This window comes from Poromitra crassiceps, assembly GCF_964638095.1.
Source record: "Poromitra crassiceps genome assembly, chromosome: 19".
In the NCBI taxonomy this organism is placed as follows: domain Eukaryota; kingdom Metazoa; phylum Chordata; class Actinopteri; order Beryciformes; family Melamphaidae; genus Poromitra; species Poromitra crassiceps.
In genome coordinates this window covers 28472094-28494953 of record NC_139646.1, presented here as the reverse complement: position 1 = coordinate 28494953, position 22860 = coordinate 28472094, and the positions used below count along the sequence as shown (strand labels likewise).

The 22860-nt window shown below is 45.5% G+C and overlaps 1 protein-coding gene across 1 annotated transcript in view; it reads left to right on the top strand.

The window, feature by feature from the left end:
* The window catches only part of LOC310794077 (echinoderm microtubule-associated protein-like 6), a gene marked incomplete at its 5' end in the record, with an annotated part of 68792 nt that extends 52228 nt beyond the window's left edge, over nt 1-16564 (top strand). The window contains 11 exons of the mRNA XM_083655957.1: nt 2369-2542; nt 4417-4625; nt 5946-6103; nt 8087-8201; nt 9484-9672; nt 11198-11370; nt 11988-12150; nt 12450-12553; nt 12641-12794; nt 15111-15211; nt 16431-16564. Coding sequence (XP_083512083.1) covers nt 2369-2542; nt 4417-4625; nt 5946-6103; nt 8087-8201; nt 9484-9672; nt 11198-11370; nt 11988-12150; nt 12450-12553; nt 12641-12794; nt 15111-15211; nt 16431-16455 — 1565 coding nt within the window. The 3' untranslated portion in view covers nt 16456-16564. The remainder of the gene's footprint in view (nt 1-2368; nt 2543-4416; nt 4626-5945; nt 6104-8086; nt 8202-9483; nt 9673-11197; nt 11371-11987; nt 12151-12449; nt 12554-12640; nt 12795-15110; nt 15212-16430) is intronic.
* Nucleotides 16565-22860: the final 6296 nt, after the last annotated feature.

The following is a 22860-nucleotide window of genomic DNA, read 5'->3' as shown; positions in this document are numbered from 1 at the left end:
CACCTTTCTGTTCCTCATCCATACAGTGTCTAAGCTACATGTGCTCCACCTTTCTGTTCCTCACCCATACAGTGTCTAAGCTACATGTGCTCCACCTTTCTGTTCCTCATCCATACAGTGTCTAAGCTACATGTGCTCCACCTTTCTGTTCCTCACCCATACAGTGTCTAAGCTACATGTGCTCCACCTTTCTGTTCCTCATCCATACATGTGCCTAAGCTACATGTGCTCCACCTTTCTGTTCCTCATCCATACAGTGTCTAAGCTACATGTGCTCCACCTTTCTGTTCCTCATCCATACAGTGTCTAAGCTACATGTGCTCCACCTTTCTGTTCCTCATCCATACAGTGTCTAAGCTACATGTGCTCCACCTTTCTGTTCCTCATCCATACAGTGTCTAAGCTACATGTGCTCCACCTTTCTGTTCCTCATCCATACAGTGTCTAAGCTACATGTGCTCCACCTTTCTGTTCTTCATCCATACAGTGTCTAAGCTACGTGTGCTCCACCTTTCTGTTCCTCATCCATACAGTGTCTAAGCTACATGTGCTCCACCTTTCTGTTCTTCATCCATACAGTGTCTAAGCTACGTGTGCTCCACCTTTCTGTTCCTCATCCATACAGTGTCTAAGCTACATGTGCTCCACCTTTCTGTTCCTCATCCATACAGTGTCTAAGCTACGTGTGCTCCACCTTTCTGTTCCTCATCCATACAGTGTCTAAGCTACATGTGCTCCACCTTTCTGTTCCTCATCCATACAGTGTCTAAGCTACATGTGCTCCACCTTTCTGTTCCTCATCCATACAGTGTCTAAGCTACATGTGCTCCACCTTTCTGTTCCTCATCCATACAGTGTCTAAGCTACATGTGCTCCACCTTTCTGTTCCTCATCCATACAGTGTCTAAGCTACATGTGCTCCACCTTTCTGTTCCTCATCCATACAGTGTCTAAGCTACATGTGCTCCACCTTTCTGTTCCTCATCCATACAGTGTCTAAGCTACATGTGCTCCACCTTTCTGTTCCTCATCCATACAGTGTCTAAGCTACATGTGCTCCACCTTTCTGTTCCTCATCCATACAGTGTCTAAGCTACATGTGCTCCACCTTTCTGTTCCTCATCCATACAGTGTCTAAGCTACATGTGCTCCACCTTTCTGTTCTTCATCCATACAGTGTCTAAGCTACGTGTGCTCCACCTTTCTGTTCCTCATCCATACAGTGTCTAAGCTACATGTGCTCCACCTTTCTGTTCCTCATCCATACAGTGTCTAAGCTACGCTCTCTATAGTGATATAGCTCTCTATCACCCATTCATTTTCTCATCAATGATTTTGGTAAAATCCTTCAAAAAGAATTGACTCGGACAGAGATCGGGGAAGGGGACAAAAGAACGTAAACAATGCCAATGTTGCAAATCAGTGTCGTGTCTAAATATAACCTCTTATTATTAGAAAAGAATACATGACATGTAATGTATTTCATGACATGTAATGTATTAAAATACATGACATGTAATGTATTTCCCACACAAATGTATTTGTATTGTAATGTAATGTATTTATATGTCACTTCTGCCTCATGCAACACAACCCTGCGGAGGAAGGCTTTTTGGCTGAAATGCGTCCGTTGTGGTCTGACCCAGATTTATTATTAAAAAAACTGAAAGGGCATTGAGTGTGAAGAAGGCTGTTTGTGCCGCTACGCGTGGGTCATGTGACGCTACGCGTGGGTCATGTGACTCATGTCCCAGCTCTGTTAACATGCACTAGCTATGTTTTTAAACTTTTCAAAATGATATAGCCATCTAAGTAAATAAAGGCTTTTTACTTCATGCCAGAAGAGTGCCTTGGACCTTTCTTCTTTTTGAAGACATTGAGTGTGTTCCCCCGTTTGATTTACTTCTTAGTTCCTTGGTGCCTGGGTACCTTTGCTCCCTTAGTTCCACAGGGCCGTGGTGACATGAGGCGTTTTTGGACCGGAGGAACTGTTCTAAGAACAGTTGAGGAACCATCGTAGTTCTTAGAACGCCATTTTGAGGGACTTTTTTAGCTCCTACTTCAGGGTAGGTACTCTCCCAGCACAAGAGGAACCTTTAGTGATAAGTGTAGGTTGATTAGCCGAACTTCTAGAAATGCCCCAAGGCGGTAATATCATCACTAACATCCCTGGTGCCTTGGTTCTTATAGTTAACTGGCTCCTGGGTTCTTATGGTTCCTGGGTTCTTATGGTTCCCTGGTTCCTGGGTTCTTATGGTTCCTGGGATCTTATGGTTCCCTGGTTCCTGCGTTCTTATGGTTCCTGGGTTCTTATGATTCCCTGGTTCTTTGGTTCCTGGGTTCTTATGGTTGTGGTCTCTTCTCGCAGGCCTCGCTCCGTCCATCCACGTGTGGGATGCCATGACGAAGCAGACGCTGTCCATCCTGCGCTGCTCCCACGCCAAGGGCATCGGCTACGTGAACTTCAGCGCCACGGGGAAGCTGCTGCTGTCTGTGGGGGCAGAGCCTGAGCACACCATCACAGTGTGGAGGTGGCAGGAAGGTAGACAGCCCGCTGGGACCCGGCGGGTTTTTCAACTAATGATCGACATTTTATATATTTGGCCAGCCCAAGTATAAATATATTCTGTCCAAAATAAGGAGAGAAAAACAAGCCAGAGTTCCGAGAACGGCCATGCTTGCAATATTATTTTTTAATGCCGTTATCTTGAAATCAGGAGACAATTATCTCGTCATCTTAAGAAAACAAGCTTTGTTATCTCGAGATAATCAACCTGTTAGAGATAATGAGATAATCAACCTGTTAGAGATAATCAACCCGTTATCACGAGAAAACAAAATGTAGTTTCCTCTTCTTTCTTATCATGTTTCTCAGAGATCAGAGCCATGCAGAGACAGCGTCTTTACTGTAGCAACTGATTTCAGATGAAAATCAGTCCTACCCAATAATGCTTCAGTCTGTACTTCAATCAAGGTCTAACAGGCAGGAGTTTTGTTTTCTCAACATAACAAGATCAATTAACTCATTATCTCAAGAAAACAACCTTAATTATCTTGAGATTATGAAATAATTGACTTGTGATCTCGAGATAATGGCATTAAAAAAACGAGGGCACTCAGTAGAGTGCATACCTCTGCCAACCGTTTCATGGTGTTACCTGAATCCGTTTGGAAGTTAGGCACATTTTTGTGATTAGACTGGCTATTGCCACGGCTGGCTATTGCCACGGCTGGCTATTGCCACGGCTGGCTATTGCCACGGCTGTTGCCACGGGCATTGCCACGCCCCCTTTTGGCCAGTGGGCGTGGGAAGTTAATCCCTTCTAAGTTGGCTCATAAGCTGCTTTTCTGCTAAATTTCGTGCAAATCCATTCATCACCTTTTGAGATATCCTGCAGATAAACAGACAGATGGGGGCGAAAACATTGTCTCCCAGCCAACTGGTTGGCCCCGCCTACTTCACTGGCGGAGGTAATGATTATAAGCACGCCCATTCTCTGCTTCCGTAATTATCCCATTTTGTTCTGATCAAATAAAAGATGAAACTTGATGAAAATGTGATCATTGCAGAGCAGCAAACACAAGCCAAGCAAGCAAGTTACAAACAATGCATGTATAATAGATAGACGGTTACAAGCACATACAAGTACATACACATTAGGTCAACATAATGTAAGATATATTACAACCAACCTCAAATGACCAATAGTTCATGTCATTCAATAGCAGACTCTAGAATGGGGGGGAAATGAAAATAAAGTTGTGATATCATCTACACAATAAATTGTGTTGTCAATACCACAACTCGGTATCCCAAGTTTTTGTTATTGTCAGGATCTCCCATTTATTTATGCCAGCACTTTTTGGCCCATCCTTCATAACTATCCTCTCCTGTAAATAATAATGTTTGAGAAATGATATAAAGGAGTGTCAAATATATCAACAATGTTACAGGTTAAAGGTCACACTCTGTGTGACCTTTAACCTTTCCGTCAGGCGCCAAGGTGAGCAGTGCGTGCGTTGACCTTTAACCTTTCCGCCAGGCGCCATAGGTGAGCAGTGCGTGCGTTGACCTTTAACCTTTCCGCCAGGTGCCAAGGTGAGCAGTGCGTGCGGGCACGGTGAGCGGGTGTTTGACCTTTAACCTTTCCGCCAGGTGCCAAGGTGAGCAGTGCGTGCGGGCACGGTGAGCGGGTGTTTGACCTTTAACCTTTCCGCCAGGTGCCAAGGTGAGCAGTGCGTGCGGGCACGGTGAGCGGGTGTTTGACCTTTAACCTTTCCGCCAGGTGCCACGGTGAGCAGTGCGTGTGGGCACGGTGAGCGGGTGTTTGACCTTTAACCTTTCCGCCAGGTGCCAAGGTGAGCAGTGCGTGCGGGCACGGTGAGCGGGTGTTTGACCTTTAACCTTTCCGCCAGGTGCCAAGGTGAGCAGTGCGTGCGGGCACGGTGAGCGGGTGTTTGTGGTGGAGTTCAGGCCCGACTCGGACACGCAGTTCGTCTCTGTGGGAATCAAACACATGAAGTTCTGGACGCTGGTGGGCGGCTCGCTCGTCTACAAGAAGGGCGTGATCGGCTCAGTGGAGGAGGGCCGCGTGCAGACCATGCTGTCTGTGGCCTTTGGTGCTGTGAGTATGGTTCCACCTTCAGGTTCTGCTTAGGTCACTCCACGGTTCTCCACCCTCGCCTGGTAAACCATCCGGATCTGTGACCTCACATTCTGCTTGGTTTCGTGGATCCGTCTGGACTCTGCACTGTGCACAGTAATCTCAGTGGGTGGAAGTAGCCAGCCCTCTAGCCAATCAGCATCAGATCCAGTCAAATCCAAATCCACTCAGAAGAACATCGAAAACATATTTTCTGCCGAGAAACTCTACTGTTGCATACTCCTGTTCTTGTTTAAATTGTTGTTATTGAGTCTATTTCTGCAATAACTGCACTTATGGCTGTTTAAACTCTACGGACGTTGATGTTACTGCTCGAGGCGGAGGGCCATGGAGGCAACCGTTACTGTTTTGCCAGCGGCGTTCCTTATTGGCCGGTTTACGATGTCAACTACGAGGCAGGTCCCTGATTGGCCTGTCCGCCTTGTGGAATCTGAAGTAGCCCGCCCCGGTCTCGTAGAATGAAACACAAATGTGAGTTTACGTGACCGTGTGGTTTACCAGGCTATCGCCACAAAGGGTCACAAGAAGATTTCTTCTTGTTCGGTGGAAGTTACACGCAATGTACTGAAAATAAAAATACTTGGGAAAAATCTCTCTTCAATTGCTTGAGACTTGACTTGATGCATGAAGAGAGAAGACATCAGACTTGACTTGATTTGGGTTCTGATAACCTGAGACTTGACTCTGACTTGTATTTTGATGGGTTTCTAAAGTCTGGACTTGATATATTGTGTTTGCGTGAACGACTTAGATCAGCGGTTCCGAACCTTTTCCAACTCGGGGCCCGCTTGTAAATCTCAAAACCTTTCACAGCCCACCTCCGACCACATCAAAAATACGTATACATATAATAGAATGCATTCTCAGGCTGGGATTTGCTGACTTAGATTGAAAGTGATGAGATTTGTTCCAGCAGACGACTGAATTTTCTGAATTTGTGTGGAATGATTGAATTGATTGAAGTTGAATCTGATTGAATACAAATCAAACTCATGATGCTCTTAAGACTTTTGACATTTTTTGTTCTGACTTGACTTCCACAGTTACACGTCAGACTTGATATTATAGACATGGATTTGACTTGGTAATCTACAGTACATTGAGACTTCACCTTTGTCTTGAGACTTGTGCCTCAAGACTTGAGACTGACTTGGGTCTTGAGTAGATTCACCTTAACAAATCTAAAATAAATGCAAATTTAGCAGATCAGATTTGAGTTTAGTTGAGTCTATGATTTCTATACTAAAAAGTGCGTGTTGTGCATTATTGCGTGTGCCTCAGAACAACCTGACGTTCAGCGGGGCGATAAACGGAGATGTGTATGTGTGGAGGGAGCACTTCCTGGTTCGCGTGGTGGCCAAGGCACACAGTGGGCCGGTCTTCACCATGTACACCACGCTGAGGGATGGGCTCATCGTCACCGGGGGCAAGGAGCGGCCGTGAGTATCCCACAGACCCTAACCCACACACAGCCTGCCCTAACCCTAACCAAGGATCCACTGTTAGTACTGACAAACTAACAGGGTGCTTTTATTGTGAAGTACATATAGGAAGTGAAACATGTTTCACTTGCCAGCTTGATTAGCTGATGAAAATAAAGTTGTGATGTCATCTACACAATAAATTGTGTTGTCAATACCACAACTTAGCTGCACTCATGGCCGTAACTAGCTATGAGGACGGGGAGGTCCGGACCTCCCCTAATATTTCAGAGATTTTTTTTTTTTTTTTTTTTAATAAAACAATCTGCATGGAAAAGCATGAAAAACACGGGATCGCTTTTATTTTGAAACGAAAGGCAGGTCAGGCAGGAAGTCATCTGACGCCGCGTCCGCGGTAACTTGATTCCGAGAGAGCAGCAGCATGGTGGTGAGTGATGACTGTCTGTCTGCCTGGCGAGATAATTGAAGGTGAGCGAGCTGCGAGACAGTGAGCGAGTGAACGACAGACAGTGAGTGACACTGACAGATTTTTTTGCAACAACCAAGAAAGTAAGTGTCTAGTCTGTCTCTTAAGTAATGTTACCTGTGTGACACGTTGGGATGCTACTGGCTAATCATGCATGATGCCAATTGCCAAGCTCCCGAAGTCAGGTATGCAGGTGGCTATATGCATGGTTTCAGTTTCATGACCCAATAAGTAACAAAAAGAGGTGGTGTAAAGTTAAAAACAACATAATATATTTTATTTTATTTTTAAATCGTTCCTATCAGGAATAAATGAATGTCCCTCTGTATGTTTTTTTTATTATCGATGATGACTTTGTGTGTTGTGTACGGCTTGGGTTGTGTACCTGTGTTTGTAGGTGTCATTTTGATATGAATTTGGCTAAAACAGTTTGTGTTTGTTAGTTACAATTATGTTGACAGGAGAGCTGAGCAGGTGGTGACATGAAAGAGAATATACTGAATAATGACATCACAACAGTATAATCCTAATGTTGATTTAAAATGATATATTACTCGAAATATGGCTAAAAAAGGGGGGAAAAAACCCTCATTTTTTTTTAAATACGCCTCCCCTTGCTGGACCTCCCCTATTTCGGAACCCTGGTTACGGCCCTGGCTGCACTTAGTCTGGGGCCAAAAACCTTGTTCGGGACATCCTGCATGTAGTAACACAGGAGCAGAACACAGGGCGGGTCATCCTGCCTGTAGTAACACAGGAGTTGAGACAAGTGGGGATATTTTGAGCTATTTTCCCCCCAATAAACCAGTTATAAACACTCCATATAAACACTCCAGACAGGTTAGGTATAAACACTCCAGACATGTCAGAACCAGTTATAAACACTCCAGACAGAACCGGTTATAAACACTCCAGACAGGTCAGTTATAAACACTCCAGACAGGTCAGTTATAAACACTCCAGACAGGTCAGTTATAAACACTCCAGACAGAACCGGTTATAAACACTCCAGACAGGTCAGTTATAAACACTCCAGACAGGTCAGTTATAAACACTCCAGACAGGTCAGAACCAGTTATAAACACTCCAGACAGAACCAGTTATAAACACTCCAGACAGGTCAGTTATAAACACTCCAGACAGAACCAGTTATAAACACTCCAGACAGGTCAGTTATAAACACTCCAGACAGAACCAGTTATAAACACTCCAGACAGGTCAGGACCAGTTATAAACACTCCAGACAGAACCAGTTATAAACACTCCAGACAGAACCAGTTATAAACACTCCAGACAGGTCAGAACCAGTTATAAACACTACAGACAGGTCAGCAAAGTACAGAGTATCAGCAGAAACAGTAACATACTTAAGACAGGTATCTGAATGTACAAACAGGGAAGTGTAGCACTTAGGTGAGGGCACAGTTCCCCTAAACTACAGAATGGGTCTTTAAGACTACATTTGTGTGCGTGTGTGTGTGTGTGTGTGTGTGTGTGTGTGTGTGTGTGTGCAGCACAAAAGAGGGCGGGGCCGTGAAGCTGTGGGACCAGGAGATGAAGCGCTGCCGTGCGTTCCAACTGGAGACTGGCCAGCCTGTGGAGAACGTCCGCTCTGTGTGCAGAGGGAAGGTACACACACACACACACACACACACACACACACACACACACACATACACAGAGATGGGCGAAAATACATCATAAAGTATTTTGATACAAATTACAAATACTTGCTCAAAAAATGTATCACAATACAAATACAAAATACTCGTCTGAAAATGTATTTGAGATACAAATACGTATTTTGTATTTTAAAAATACATAAAAATACATTTTATAAAAACTGATAAAGAGATGCAACAATTAGTCAATCCATCAATTCATTGCTAAATATTACATTAATTGCCTATTTTGATCATCTGTTCATCATTTTGAGCCATTTCTGTAAAGAAAATGTCCTAATTCTCTGATTCCAGCTTATCAAATGTGAAATTTTCTGGTTTCCTTAGATGGTAAATCATCTCTTAGTCCTCTGTGACAGTATTCTCCTTTGTGTACTAGGGTTGGCACCATGGACGATGGCATCGACCATCGTCGATGGGCCGACCCCCATCGACCTCTGACACTTCTACATCGGACCATCGTGATTATCTGTTTGAATTTGGCAGATTTAATAATAAAAAAGGCTATCTCCACTCAACCGCGACACACGGGGGACGCACAGGCGGCATTAAACAAGCGGCAAAGCGTACCTTATCCCCAGTTCAGAGAAGTGGTAAGGCGGAGAGGAAGATAAGATAAGCAGAAGTCGGTTGTGTTGTGAAAATGTTAAGAAAGAAGAAACTTCACGTTCTTTCCTGTTTGCAACCCAATGTGAGTAATGTTACAAGTCTTCAACTGTGAATTCAACTCGCCTGTTTCCAGGAACTCTCTCCATTACATACTGTGTAGGCTGCCTGATGCTGTGTTTCTATAGTAGAAGTGACATGTCACATTTCTTTCCTCCACAGTTTAAACCTGTGTCAATGGTAAGAATGTGTCAATTTGAGAATCAAATAACATAAAATGAAAGAAAAAAGTATTTTATGTATTTAAAATACACAAAATACAAGGTCTGAAAGTATCTTGATACAAATTACATCTTATTTTTCTCGGTCTAGCCAAATACAAATTACAAAATACACAAATGTATTTGAAATACATCTCAAATACATCTCTATGCCCATCTCTGCACATACATACACACACACACACACACACACACACACACACACACAGTAGAGGTCTCCTCGACCTTAAGACCCAGGACCCTACGTTTAGTGCTGATCATGAGAGACGTCAGGCTACGTCCATATATCTTTCACGGTCTATGATTCTGAGACCTATTGAATGTCTTTCCCTGTGCTCCCAGGGGAAGATCCTGGTGGGAACCAAAGACGGAGAGATCATGGAGGTGGGCGAGAAGAATGCGGCCTCCAACACCATGATCAACGGCCACACGCAGGGGGGCATTTGGGGTCTGGCCACGCACCCGTCCAAAGACCTCTTCATCTCCGCCAGCGACGATGGAACCATCCGAATCTGGGACCTGGCCGACAAGGTGCTGCACCTCAGACACCGCTCACAGAGTCTCTAGTGGGACATTGTCAGTGTGTCTCTAGCGGGACATTGTCAATGTGTCTCTAGCTGGGACATTGTCAATGTGTCTCTAGTGGGACATTGTCAATGTGTCTCTAGTGGGACATTGTCAATGTGTCTCTAGTGGGACATTGTCAATGTGTCTCTAGTGGGACATTGTCAGTGTGTCTCTAGCTGGGACATTGTCAATGTGTCTCTAGCTGGGACATTGTCAATGTGTCTCTAGTGGGACATTGTCAGTGTGTCTCTAGTGGGACATTGTCAGTGTGTCTCTAGTGGGACATTGTCAGTGTGTCTCTAGCTGGGACATTGTCAATGTGTCTCTAGTGGGACATTGTCAGTGTGTCTCTAGTGGGACATTGTCAATGTGTCTCTAGCGGGACATTGTCAATGTGTCTCTAGTGGGACATTGTCAGTGTGTCTCTAGTGGGACATTGTCAATGTGTCTCTAGCTGGGACATTGTCAATGTGTCTCTAGTGGGACATTGTCAGTGTGTCTCTAGTGGGACATTGTCAGTGTGTCTCTAGCTGGGACATTGTCAATGTGTCTCTAGTGGGACATTGTCAATGTGTCTCTAGTGGGACATTGTCAGTGTGTCTCTAGCGGGACATTGTCAATGTGTCTCTAGTGGGACATTGTCAGTGTGTCTCTAGCTGGGACATTGTCAATGTGTCTCTAGTGGGACATTGTCAATGTGTCTCTAGTGGGACATTGTCAGTGTGTCTCTAGTGGGACATTGTCAATGTATCTCTAGTGGGACATTGTCAATGTGTCTCTAGCTGGGACATTGTCAATGTGTCTCTAGCTGGGACAGCAATGTATTCTCTTCCTCTTTTCAACAGCTGTCGTAACTGCGGTAACAATAAGAGACACTTATCATAATTAATTTACTTTTATTGACCCTATACTGTAAATAATTTAGCATAAGTAAAGGTTTGCCCACTCAGTTGAGCCTGATATCTGTTCTGGCTCAGAGGCGGAGAACATCAAATCAAAAGCATTGCTTAAAGACACAAAATAAATCAAAAATCATACAAAATAAATAACACTAAAGATGAGAGTGGGATGGGAGTCATTCTACCGGGAGTGGGACGGGACGGGAGTGGGACAGGACGGGACGGGAGTGGGACAGGACGGGAGTCCCGTGTCACCCTCCCTCTACTATCAACTACTCAATATTACTGCTGTGCACAGCTGTGGAAGCAGCAAGGGGGGGACTATACTGCCTGCATGGTTAGGCTGCTTTTTGACAAAGCAACTCAGAAAATAAGAATACATCACTATTTGTTAATATATAAATAAATATATCAATATAATATATATATAAATTTGTTCATACTTACAGTATATTTCAAAAGACCAGTGGCTTTGAGGGCCCTGTTTGTTCCCAGTTTGCAGTTTGGAGGGATGGACTGAAGGGGAAAATAAAGCACATGTTGACTTGTGTTGTTTGTGTTGTCTTGTGTTTTGTTGTTGTTTGTGTCAGAAACTGCTGAACAAGGTGAGCCTGGGCCATCCTGCCAAGTGCACCTCCTACAGCCCCAACGGAGAGATGGTCTGCATCGGCCTGCAGAACGGAGAGTTCATCGTCCTACTGGTCAACTCCCTCACCGTGTGGGGCAAGAAGAGGGACCGCAACGTCTCCATCCAGGACATACGGTAGGACATTACGACATACGGTAGGTCGGACATCACGACATACGGTAGCCTATATGTATAACCCTGATGATATAGTCATGATTTATGCGTTGTGGTGGTCGTTTGTGACAATGAAGACAGGCTTGTTTGTCCTGTGTTTGTTTTGTTTGGTGCTATAGTGCCAAAGTCACGTCCCCTTCCGCGTTCGGCATCCGCGCCAAGGAATCAGTAGAGATATAACATTTTATTAGGACCAAAGAAAAAAGTTTTTTGGTCTTAGTGACATTTTCTATGGTCTCTCTTAATTCTAAATACAGCTGAACCGCTTGGTTTGACCAGGTCAACTATTTTTATAAGCATTTTGTGAAACAGCATCTCGCGTGCTCTGCGTGCTCGATTCCTAAACTCAGCCGCTACGCGGGCTCGCCCGCCCTGCAGCTTGCTGAGCTGGCCCTACAGCTCGCATACGCAACTCAGCCACTTCGCGGCCTCACCTGCCCTGCAACTCGACTGCTGTGCGGACTCACCTGCTCTTATGACATCACTGATGATGTCACAACTTCGCATCAGCGATGACATTACAAACAACATCTTTGTTGTTTGTAATAAATGAACTAAACAGCAGTCTGTGTGTGCAGGTTCAGTCCAGATAACCGGTTGCTGGCGGTGGGTTCGGTGGAGAGCGCGGTGGATTTCTACGACCTTTCTCTGGGCCCGTCTCTGAACCGGGTCGGATACTGTAAGGATATCCCCGGGTCCGTCATCCACATCGACTTCTCTGCTGACAGCAAACACCTGCAGGTGAGAGGATCCAACTCCTGCTGTCAGAGATCAACTCCTGCTGTCAGGGATCAACTCCTGCTGTCAGACTCATTCAATTCTCAATTCAAACTAAAGCCCCTTTTAGATTGGCCCACAAACCCACTAATATTCACAAACTACCGGCTTTTTGCAACACACAACAGACTCTACCCTAACCCTCTCTAACGCTAACCCTAACCCTCTTAGCCGTTGCAAAATCACTGTAAACCACAACCTCTTGGGGCTTATTGCTTAATTCTGGATTCAGAGCACCAGCTAAGCTGCATTGTGCTTCTCAGGTCTCCACCAGCACCTACAGCCGACAGGTCCATGAGGTTCCTTCGGGGAAGATCATAACGGAGCAGCCCATCATCGACAGGATCACCTGGGCTACCTGGACCAGGTGAGATGTTTGAAACAGATGATGTATGAGGGTTAGCTCAAAGCACAGGGAGCAGAGGATATTGACCCTTGTTGTGCTTGTTCGTAGCGTCCTGGGAGACGAGGTTCTGGGCGTTTGGCCGCGGAACGCAGAGAAAGCCGATGTGAACTGTGCGTGTGTTTCTCACGCCGGCCTCAACCTGGTGACTGGAGACGACTTCGGTCTCGTCAAGCTCTTTGATTTCCCCTGCTCCGAAAAGTTTGTACGTGATTTTCCTTTGATATGAAATATTTGCAACTTAACAGCAGTTCACAGTAATCACAAAAATGTAATGCTGCGCATTCTCTTGTTTTCTGCTAATTTTTCATGGCATTTTCTCCCCCCACTGCCCAGGTTTTTTCCAACAATTATATCACAAATTTCCTTGTACAGTATGTGCACATACTTGGCCAGTAAAGCTGATTCTGATTCTGAGAACATCATAAGAAAACTAAGGGCACTCGGTAGAGTTCATACCTCCACCACAGCATGTTACCTCCATTGCCATGCCTCATTTTGGCCGGTGGACGTGGAAAGTTAATCAGTTCGTCCTTGGCCCGTGACCAACCTCTCTGCAAAGTTTTGTGCTGTTACATGCATCCGTTTGGAAGTTAGGTGCCTTTTTGTGATTGAACACACCCATTACCACCAGTGGGGGGGGGGTGGAAAGGTAATCACTTCTAAGTTGGCCCATGACCAACCGTTCTGCCAAGTTTCATGCAAATGTGTTCAGAACTTGTTGAGATATCCTGCTGAAAAACATAAACTCCAGCCAACTCTGTCGCGGAGGCAACAATCCTATGTTGTTCTTGTTCTTTTGTCACATTGTTTACATTGAACTACAGACCAAAAAAGACATGAGACACTATTCCATATTCCTATACTCCATTCATGTGGAGGCGAACAAAGCACATAGAAGACACTCGTGAGTACAAAAGAAAGCACGGAAGGTGTGCTCCGCCTCCTCTTCAAAAAGTCACATGACAGGAGCTTGAACCCGCGGACCGTGCTTCCGGGGAGTCACTGATATACCCTCCGGTATGACGTCACTCCCCTCGGGCCAACACACATCATTCCCTTAAGCTAAAGCACATCAATTCTCCCAATGACAGCCACATCTCTACCACACATCAATGACAGCCACATATCTACCACACATCAATGACAGCCACATCTCTACCACACATCAATGACAGCCACATCTCTACCACACATCAATGACAGCCACATCTCTACCACACATCAATGACAGCCACATCTCTACCACACATCAATGACAGCCACATCTCTACCACACATCAATGACAGCCACATATCTACCACACATCAATGACAGCCACATATCTACCACACATCAATGACAGCCACATCTCTACCACACATCAATGACAGCCACACATCTACCACACATCAATGACAGCCACACATCTACCACACATCAATGACAGCCACATATCTACCACACATCAATGACAGCCACACATCTACCACACATCAATGACAGCCACATATCTACCACACATCATATCTACCACACATCAATGACAGCCACACATCTACCACACATCAATGACAGCCACATATCTACCACACATCAATGACAGCCACACATCTACCACACATCAATGACAGCCACATCTCTACCACACATCAATGACAGCCACACATCTACCACACATCAATGACAGCCACATATCTACCACACATCAATGACAGCCACACATCTACCACACATCAATGACAGCCACATATCTACCACACATCAATGACAGCCACATATCTACCACACATCAATGACAGCCACATATCTACCACACATCAATGACAGCCACATATCTACCACACATCAATGACAGCCACATCTCTACCACACATCAATGACAGCCACATATCTACCACACATCAATGACAGCCACATATCTACCACACATCATATCTACCACACATCATATCTACCACACATCATATCTACCACACATCAATGACAGCCACATATCTACCACACATCAATGACAGCCACATATCTACCACACATCAATGACAGCCACATATCTACCACACATCAATGACAGCCACATCTCTACCACACATCAATGACAGCCACATATCTACCACACATCAATGACAGCCACATATCTACCACACATCATATCTACCACACATCATATCTACCACACATCATATCTACCACACATCAATGACAGCCACATATCTACCACACATCATATCTACCACACATCATATCTACCACACATCATATCTACCACACATCAATGACAGCCACATATCTACCACACATCATATCTACCACACATCAATGACAGCCACATATCTACCACACATCATATCTACCACACATCAATGACAGCCACATATCTACCACACATCATATCTACCACACATCATCTCTACCACACATCATATCTACCACACATCATCTGCAGGGATTGAACTGTAACGCTCGGTTTGGTGATTGAACCTGTTTGTAACTCTGTTTGGTGATTGAACCTGCAACTCGGTGTCTCTGTGATGTTTTCAGGCCAAACACAAGCGTTACTTCGGCCACTCTGCTCACGTGACCAACATTCGCTTCTCCTGCGATGACAAGTACGTGGTCAGCGCCGGCGGCAGCGACTGCAGGTCAGTCAAATGCACCTAAGATTGATTTGGGACATTTTAAGAGGAATCATTTTTAATTTAGCTGCAATCTGCTTTTGGTTCTCAAGCTACAGTACAGAGCTGATCTGTTTCCAAGGGCAGTACCGCCGCAAAAGTACTGTCGCAAAAGTGGTGGCAGTAATGGTTGGGTTTGTTTCCACCAGGAAGAGTCCAAGTCCATCGAATGAAAGCTGAGAATCCACAGATTCCAATGATGTCCGTCTGATTACTCTGAGCAAAACTCACTGAACTACAGTAGCAGCCAAAGAATTCTAGCTACAGTACTGCCAGACATCTGTAACAGTGTGTACTCTCTGAGAAATACTAGTACTTTCTACTACTATCAGAGAATTCCCATAATGCTTTGTGCCAATTGCCAAAACCGATTGTTGATGCAAAACACACAAGCCATTTGTAGGCAGATCTGTGGTCGATGGTCGCATATAAACAAAACACAGCTACGTAAAAGAGCTCTGCGGTGTCATTACAAAGTGAACTATCTGTAATGTCTGCCAGGATCAATACAACTAGCAACTTCACATGTTTACTTAAGGAGTACGGTAGATCCATGCTGCTTCACTGAGGCTAGCCAACATTCGCTCTTAACGTGAATTTACAATGCAGGTAGCTTGCTAGCCTGGGTAAACCCTTCCCCCACGTGACCTGCTCTCAGACCTGTTCTCAGTCACTATGGGACTGGGAACTGAGAGAGCAGGTCACGTGGTGGCTGGGTTTACCTAGGCTAGTAGCTTGCTAGCATTAGCTACAAAACAGCGGTTCATTAAAATTAGTTTTAGTTTTAGTTAGTTTGTTTTGCTAGTCTTTACTCGTGTTGTAACATCAGAGTGCGACACCAAACGAGGTAAACAACGTTTCTGGAAGTTAAACTAGTACCATTGCATTGATGGTGAACCTTGAACTACCAAGACTAAAACAGATAAGTTGTATCTTCGGAGGGTCAGGTTGCCAGATACAGCAATGGTTTTCAGCCCAAAGACTGGTCAAAACCGCGATCGACATGATAATCAGGCAGATATGGTTCATAGACGATCAGGATCGGCGATCAGTGGCCAAAAAAACACGATGGAAGCTTCCCTAACTAGTACTGCTACTATTATTATTTACTTGTCTTTTGACTTTGTTTTGGAGTCAAACCAACATCAAACATGGCTGATGCTTCTGTTTCTTCCTCATCCTCCAGTTTGTTTGTGTGGAAATGCCAGTGAGGCAGCGTCACCCGCTCTGGTCTGATCCGGTCCAATCCGCTCCGCCCCGGTCTGATCCAGTTCCAGATCCTGGTGCTGTAATGCTGCATCATCTCTGCTGACTCTTCAGTCCCTTTAGGAGGCACCTCAGACCAGACCAGAGGAGCGAGCTGGGCTCAGCTCTGCCCTCTAGCTGCAGACCAGAGGAGTGAGCCGGGCTCAGCTCTGCCCTCTAGCTGCAGACCAGAGGAGCGAGCTGGGCTCAGCTCTGCCCTCTAGCTGCAGACCAGAGGAGTGAGCGGGGCTCAGCTCTGCCCTCTAGCTGCAGACCAGAGGAGTGAGCCGGGCTCAGCTCTGCCCTCTAGCTGCAGACCAGAGGAGTGAGCCGGGCTCAGCTCTGCCCTCTAGCTGCAGACCAGAGGAGTGCGCCGGGCTGCCAGGACTGCCTCCTCTGTGACGGGACAGCCTGTGTCTCCCTGAAGCCCCTCCCCCTCCCCCTCCCCCCAAGTTAACAGTACTGTCTGTTATTGTGATGTAGTTCTTCTTGCACATGATCTTGTAACATACTGTGGAGGTGACGTCAGTCAGAAGTGTAGAAACGTTTGTGTAGAAACCTTTGTGTTGAAAGATGATAGATTTGTCTAGAAGTACAAAAAGAGCCAAAAGGACGAAGAAAGAAAGTTTGACAAAAGCCTCCTGGTACAAAAGCCTCCTGGTAATCTCTTGGTAGCTGTACGATGTAGCTGTTGCAGTGTGCAGTCCCATGGTACGTGCCTTCCAACCAACTCTACCAAACATTTGATCAGTTATTTATAACTGTGGTGCTATGAATCGTGCTACTATAGGGCTTTTGCAATGGATGATGGGTATTGTTTGTGTTGTCTTTTTGTTGTTTAATGATGATGCCATCACATGTCGCCGCTGTCGGGCGGAAACCTTTTATCTCCAAAAAAGCTATTTTTCACAAGAAGGAAAACACATTCCCATTTTAACATAGTGTAATAGTAATAACAACATTGATAACCAGTAATATGACATCTTTCGCTGGTCCAAATGACCTGAAACTTGCACAGGTTATTTTTGGGTAGCCACTAAAATCCATTTATGAAAAAAAGAGAAAGAAAATGGCCGAATTTGGAGATACAAGCTTTTCGCACGACAGCGACGATGTGAAGCTGTCTGGAAAAACATTTCAATGCATGGAACTGAGGCATTAAAGGGAAATTACAACCAAAACACTTTGATTTGGGCTGCAGCATCGAACCTGTGAGCGATCTGGCACAGGACGCGCTATCTGCTGGGAAGCTTAGAAATCTACAAATGTCACTACAATACCCAGAGTGCCTTGCAGCACCGAAGAAAGCCGAGCAGTCGTGGAGGAGGGGGTTCTCTTCGGCTCTGTAGGCCGCGTTGTAAAGATAACATGTTTGACTTTACGATGGAAAGTGAAGGGAAATATTTTATAATAGATACTTCAAACATATTTCATTGCAGGATGATGTTTTCTTTGGTGTGTTTGATTTTAAGATGAAAATGAAAATGGGAAATATTTTTATAATATTCAGTCGTTTATTTTTTACCCGTAAAATAAGATCTTACATCATCTTTAAGATGTTTTTAAAACACAAATGCCAAGGGACACACATGGCAAATACAGCAATGAAATAAAAACACAAAGGCAGGTCAAATATGGAAAAAAAATCAACAGCAGAACCCCACAAGGTTTGGAATAAAATGTCAAAACAATCAAAGGCCGTTAAATAACATGCAAAATTCCAAACATAAAACATAGTAAAATGCACTGCACACCGTTTATACAAAAACAAATGATATACAACATGCAAGCCAGAAGCCCTGTCATCATTTCCATTCAGCGTTGCCAGACGTACGATAATTATCGTATTTGTACGATAATTTCGACCTCTGTACGATGTACGATCAATAATCCCCAAATCCCCCAAATGTACGATAATTTCATCATTTTGTGACACTTAGACGAATCCTACGTCTATCACTCTATCTGTTTATACAATCATCTCTTCAAACAACGTATTTGCAGCCAATACGTGCAGGGTGTTTTGTTGTTGTTGCAACACAGGCTGAGATCACAGTGTTAAAAAATCATGCCAAGTCCAAAAAGTAACCTGTGATCAGCCGCAGCCCCCCCCCCCCCCGACATCGCGCTGGGGAGGGGGTGTACGATAATTTCACTCCAAAAACGATAATTTTGACCCTCTGGTACGATAATTCAACATTTGCCATCTGGCAACACTGTTTCCATTACTACTGTATTTTGTTCTCCAGTGTCGTCTTCACAGCTGCTTTTTCTGCTGGGCCAGCCTGCCACTCTTGTCTCTTGACTTTGCAAGTGGCAAAGGTGTTGTGTCTGTTTGGATGCGTTTTTGCTTGCCGCCCCTGCGTGAGTGTGGATCATGTGTTGCAGCAGTTGCAGCCCTTCAGGAGACTCACCAAGGGATTCTTTAAAGGTGTTAATGGAACTATTCCTGCCATCAGAGCATTGAGTGCTGCTGGGCCATGCGTCCAGTTGTAGGTCATCACTCGCAGGGTTTCTAGCGTCTCATGTACCTTCTTGCTAATTGTGTTTGCTGCTGGTGGAGGAGGGACTGTCTCTCTGTAACAGATGTAAATGTATTATCAGTGTTGTAATACTCTTGATCAGTCTACCAAGTATCCATGGTATACATTACTGATGTAAAATCTTAATTTAGGGCTAACAATCAAATAATAAAAGATTGAATATTATAAAATATGTCCCTTCATTTTCATCTTAAAATCAAACACACCAAAGAAAACATCATCCTGCAATGCAATGTGTTTGAAGAGTTCTTTTTCAATCTCTCATTTGGTATCTCACCTATGGGAAACGCCCCTCGGTGTGACCGATCATGGAAGCTACAATAACATCACGTCTGCCAACCGGCAGACCGATCATGGGCTGCCAGATGATGATCCCCTCCGGTCATTCTTCATTTCTTCCACGTGAAGGTCATACCTGCTCCTCAGAGCTTCCTTATCTGGATATTCATTCAACTTCTCACATAGTCACCGAGCGTGTTTCTGGATCGGATTAAATCGTGCTGGATTAATTTTTCCCTGCACCACAGAAAAACGTATCGGGTAGGTCTTTGCTGGCTCTACCTAGCTATTATCTCAAAGCTTGGCGGATGCTTTTGTTAGCGGCTATAGCTTAGCGTTGCACCGTTAGCTATTGTGTCAAGCGTGCTAACTGCTATAGCTACTTCTCCGCTAGCCATCACAAGCTAGCTGGCCGCGTGTGTTCAGAAACCATCAAGGTCTGAATCACTACGGCAGCCTTCCCCTCTTTCGAGGCCTCGGGAAGCGGTGCAAAGAAGAAGAGGACAGACATTGAGTCTCGTCCTGCATCATGCAGAAATACTGGATTCACATCCACACTGCATCGCATGCGTGGGAATCCCCAACACGCCCAGGCGTCCATCCCAACACGCCCAGGCGTCCATCCCAACACGCCCAGGCGTCCATCCCGGACCCCAGTAGCTGCAAGGGTTGTTCCGCCTTATCGCTCAAAGGCCTGCAGCGGCGGCTCAAGGTAGTGGTGGCCTCGAAAACCACTCCGCGCCCTTCTGACACCGTGACACAGCTGAGAGAGGAGGCAGCCTCGGGGCTCCCTATCTGAGCTCCCTGAATCCCCGAACTATGATTACCTCCTCGAGTCAGACGGAGAACCCGATGACGGAGACGAGAAGGAAGATATCGATCAGGAGCTCAGCAATGAGTCAGATGATGACGATGACGAGGGCACCGTCCTCCCACCATCTGCTCCGCTCTCACGGCTGGACAGTGCTGCTAGTGGGGATACACCATGGCCTTCCTTCGCTCCACCCCATATCGTCCTGCACAAAGTGTGTAAGAGGGCAGCGAGCAGGCTGAAGATTGCCTGACCTAACTCACCAGCGGTGAGGAGAAGGATATTTATGATGGTAAAGTGTTGCCTTCTGACTGTGTCACTACGAAGCAACTCCTGCCCGCCGTCCTGGCATGCTTTAAGGAGGTCAAACTCTACTGGGATAAACCCACGCCTCACCGAGTGCTCGTCAATGGTCACTCCAGCCTGGAGGTCGCCAATGGCGAAGGGCTGATGTTCCCGGCGGTGGCTCATCACCTTAACCCCTCCTGGGCTACCTTGACTAAGGCCCAGTCCTCCCAAGCAAAGCAGATTGCTTCACAGCCTCCATGTACCAGAAAGGCAGCGGCCCAGTCAGTGAAAAACTTCAATGTGTTGTCACTTTGCTGTCATCAAGCTGAGCTTTTCCATGACATGGGAACATGCTGGATAAGGGCGTTACAGATCCTACACCCTGGACAGGAGCAGTCCGGGGCCGCGGCCGCATCGTGGGCCTATCGGGGGCGAGGGAGAGAGCGCTCTGGCTCAACCTCTCCAGCCTGCCAGAAGGTGACAAACAGGTCATGGTGGACTCCCCCTACGACCCGTCAAAGGCCAGGGGTTTGTTTGGCGAAGCTGTCATGGCGATGCAACAAGCGAGCAACCTGAGAAAGAAGCAGGGAGAAGCACTAGATTTGTGCCTCCCGCTCAGCCATCAACCCGAGGGGGTTTTGCAGCAATGGCGAGGAGGAGGCACGGCGCCTATTCCAAGGGACCCAAGTGGTCCAGCCGCCTCGAGCTCCGGTCAGAACCAGACCTCTCACCTGCATGACGGGAACAAGAAGGGGATGGCCTAGGAGTTTGGGTGGGTGGGTGGGGGATCCCTGCTCTGAGCCCCCCCCCCCCCTGGTCTTTTTCCCTGCCTTGCGAGTGATGGCTGGCAGACGTTCCAGACAGCAATGTCCGATTTAGAACGGTACAGAGGCCCGACATGTTCAAAACAGCCCATTTCACATTTCCACAAAAGCACAAGTTCCCCCGGTGCTTCCCAGCTCCATGGGGAAAATGTCACTAAGCACGTCTTCACATGGTTCTTTGCAAACAGAAATAAACACAGCACTGATTCAGCCAGACTCTCATAATGCCAAGGAGGACGTAGTGGGACAAAACAAAAAGAAGTAGACGTGTGGAGCAGTCTGCCGCCAGCCGCTCCGTCTCTGAGTTTCAGGCCACCCGGCCCTCTGTCAAAGCGGACAAGTGGCGCACATGCGCAGTTCATCCGTGGGTCCTGCCGACTGTTACAAAGAGTTACAGATGAATCCACCCTCCTGCAATGGAGTTCAAGTCTCAGAGATTTCCGGGGATAACAGCCCGGGCTCTACAGAGCGAAATATTGTCTCTTCTAGACGAAGGGGCATTGAGTTGCCGGAGGGGGAAAGAAATCAGGGTTTTTTACTCTCGCTATTTCCTTATCCTAAGGAAAGGAAGCTCATTACGTCCTATCCTGTGTGTCCTCAATTCACACCTCAAAAAATACAAATTCAGAATGCTCACATACAACGTTCTGTTCTGCTATGTTCGGTTCAACGAGGCGACTGGCTTACGTCAGTTGACCTACATGACACTTATTTTCACATAAGCATCTATCCGAATCACATTCACAGAGGCGTAACCTACGAATTTCGGCAGAGCATTGGATTCCGTATTGAACAAAGTTAAACACTGGTAATGCGTTTTCATACTTACACACAACTGTATAACTCATGGGTCTGTCCTGTGTCGGATTATGCCTCTGGTGTTTGGGGTTTCCGTAAACACCCAAGCTGTACCAATCCGCTATTTTCTAGGAGTTCATAAACTCACTCCAGTTCTGGCCATTAGGGGTGATATGGGATGGGAATCCCCAAGCATCAGACACAAAGGTCAAATGCTGTGACTTGGAATAGACTGGTGAGAATGTCTGATCAGAGACTCACTAAAAACTGGTACTGGTCGAACGATTTGTCATTTACAGTATCTTTCATAGGTTATTTTGTGACATCTGGGAGACTATGAGTAATATGTTTATTTCATATAAAGATAAATGGTCTGTCGACTTATGGCATAAACCAAAACTGGACCTATTGTCTCATAAAAGACAGTTACTGTGTTGAACTGTGAAGTTTGAACAGACAAAACAGATCTCTGTGTGCTCATGCTCTGGAACCCTTAGCACTAGAAACTGCTAGGTTTAATGCTCCTACCCCTGAAGAAGATAGACTGTTTACTATGTGAATTACATGAAACTGAAAACGAGATTCGTTTCTTGTTCTATTGCACTGCTTATGATGACGTGAGGGACGTACTCTTTAGTAAAATGTCCTCTATTTATGTTGACTTTTTTTTTAGTTGGACGATTATGAGAAAGTTGAGTTGTGTTTAAAAAAAGGGAACCTTCCTAACAGCAAATGTTATCTGTCAGACTTGGGAACAAAGACAGACCTTTCTGTTTAGAAAGTGATGTATTGATCTGTGTTTTCTGAGCACTATGCTGACTTGTGTTA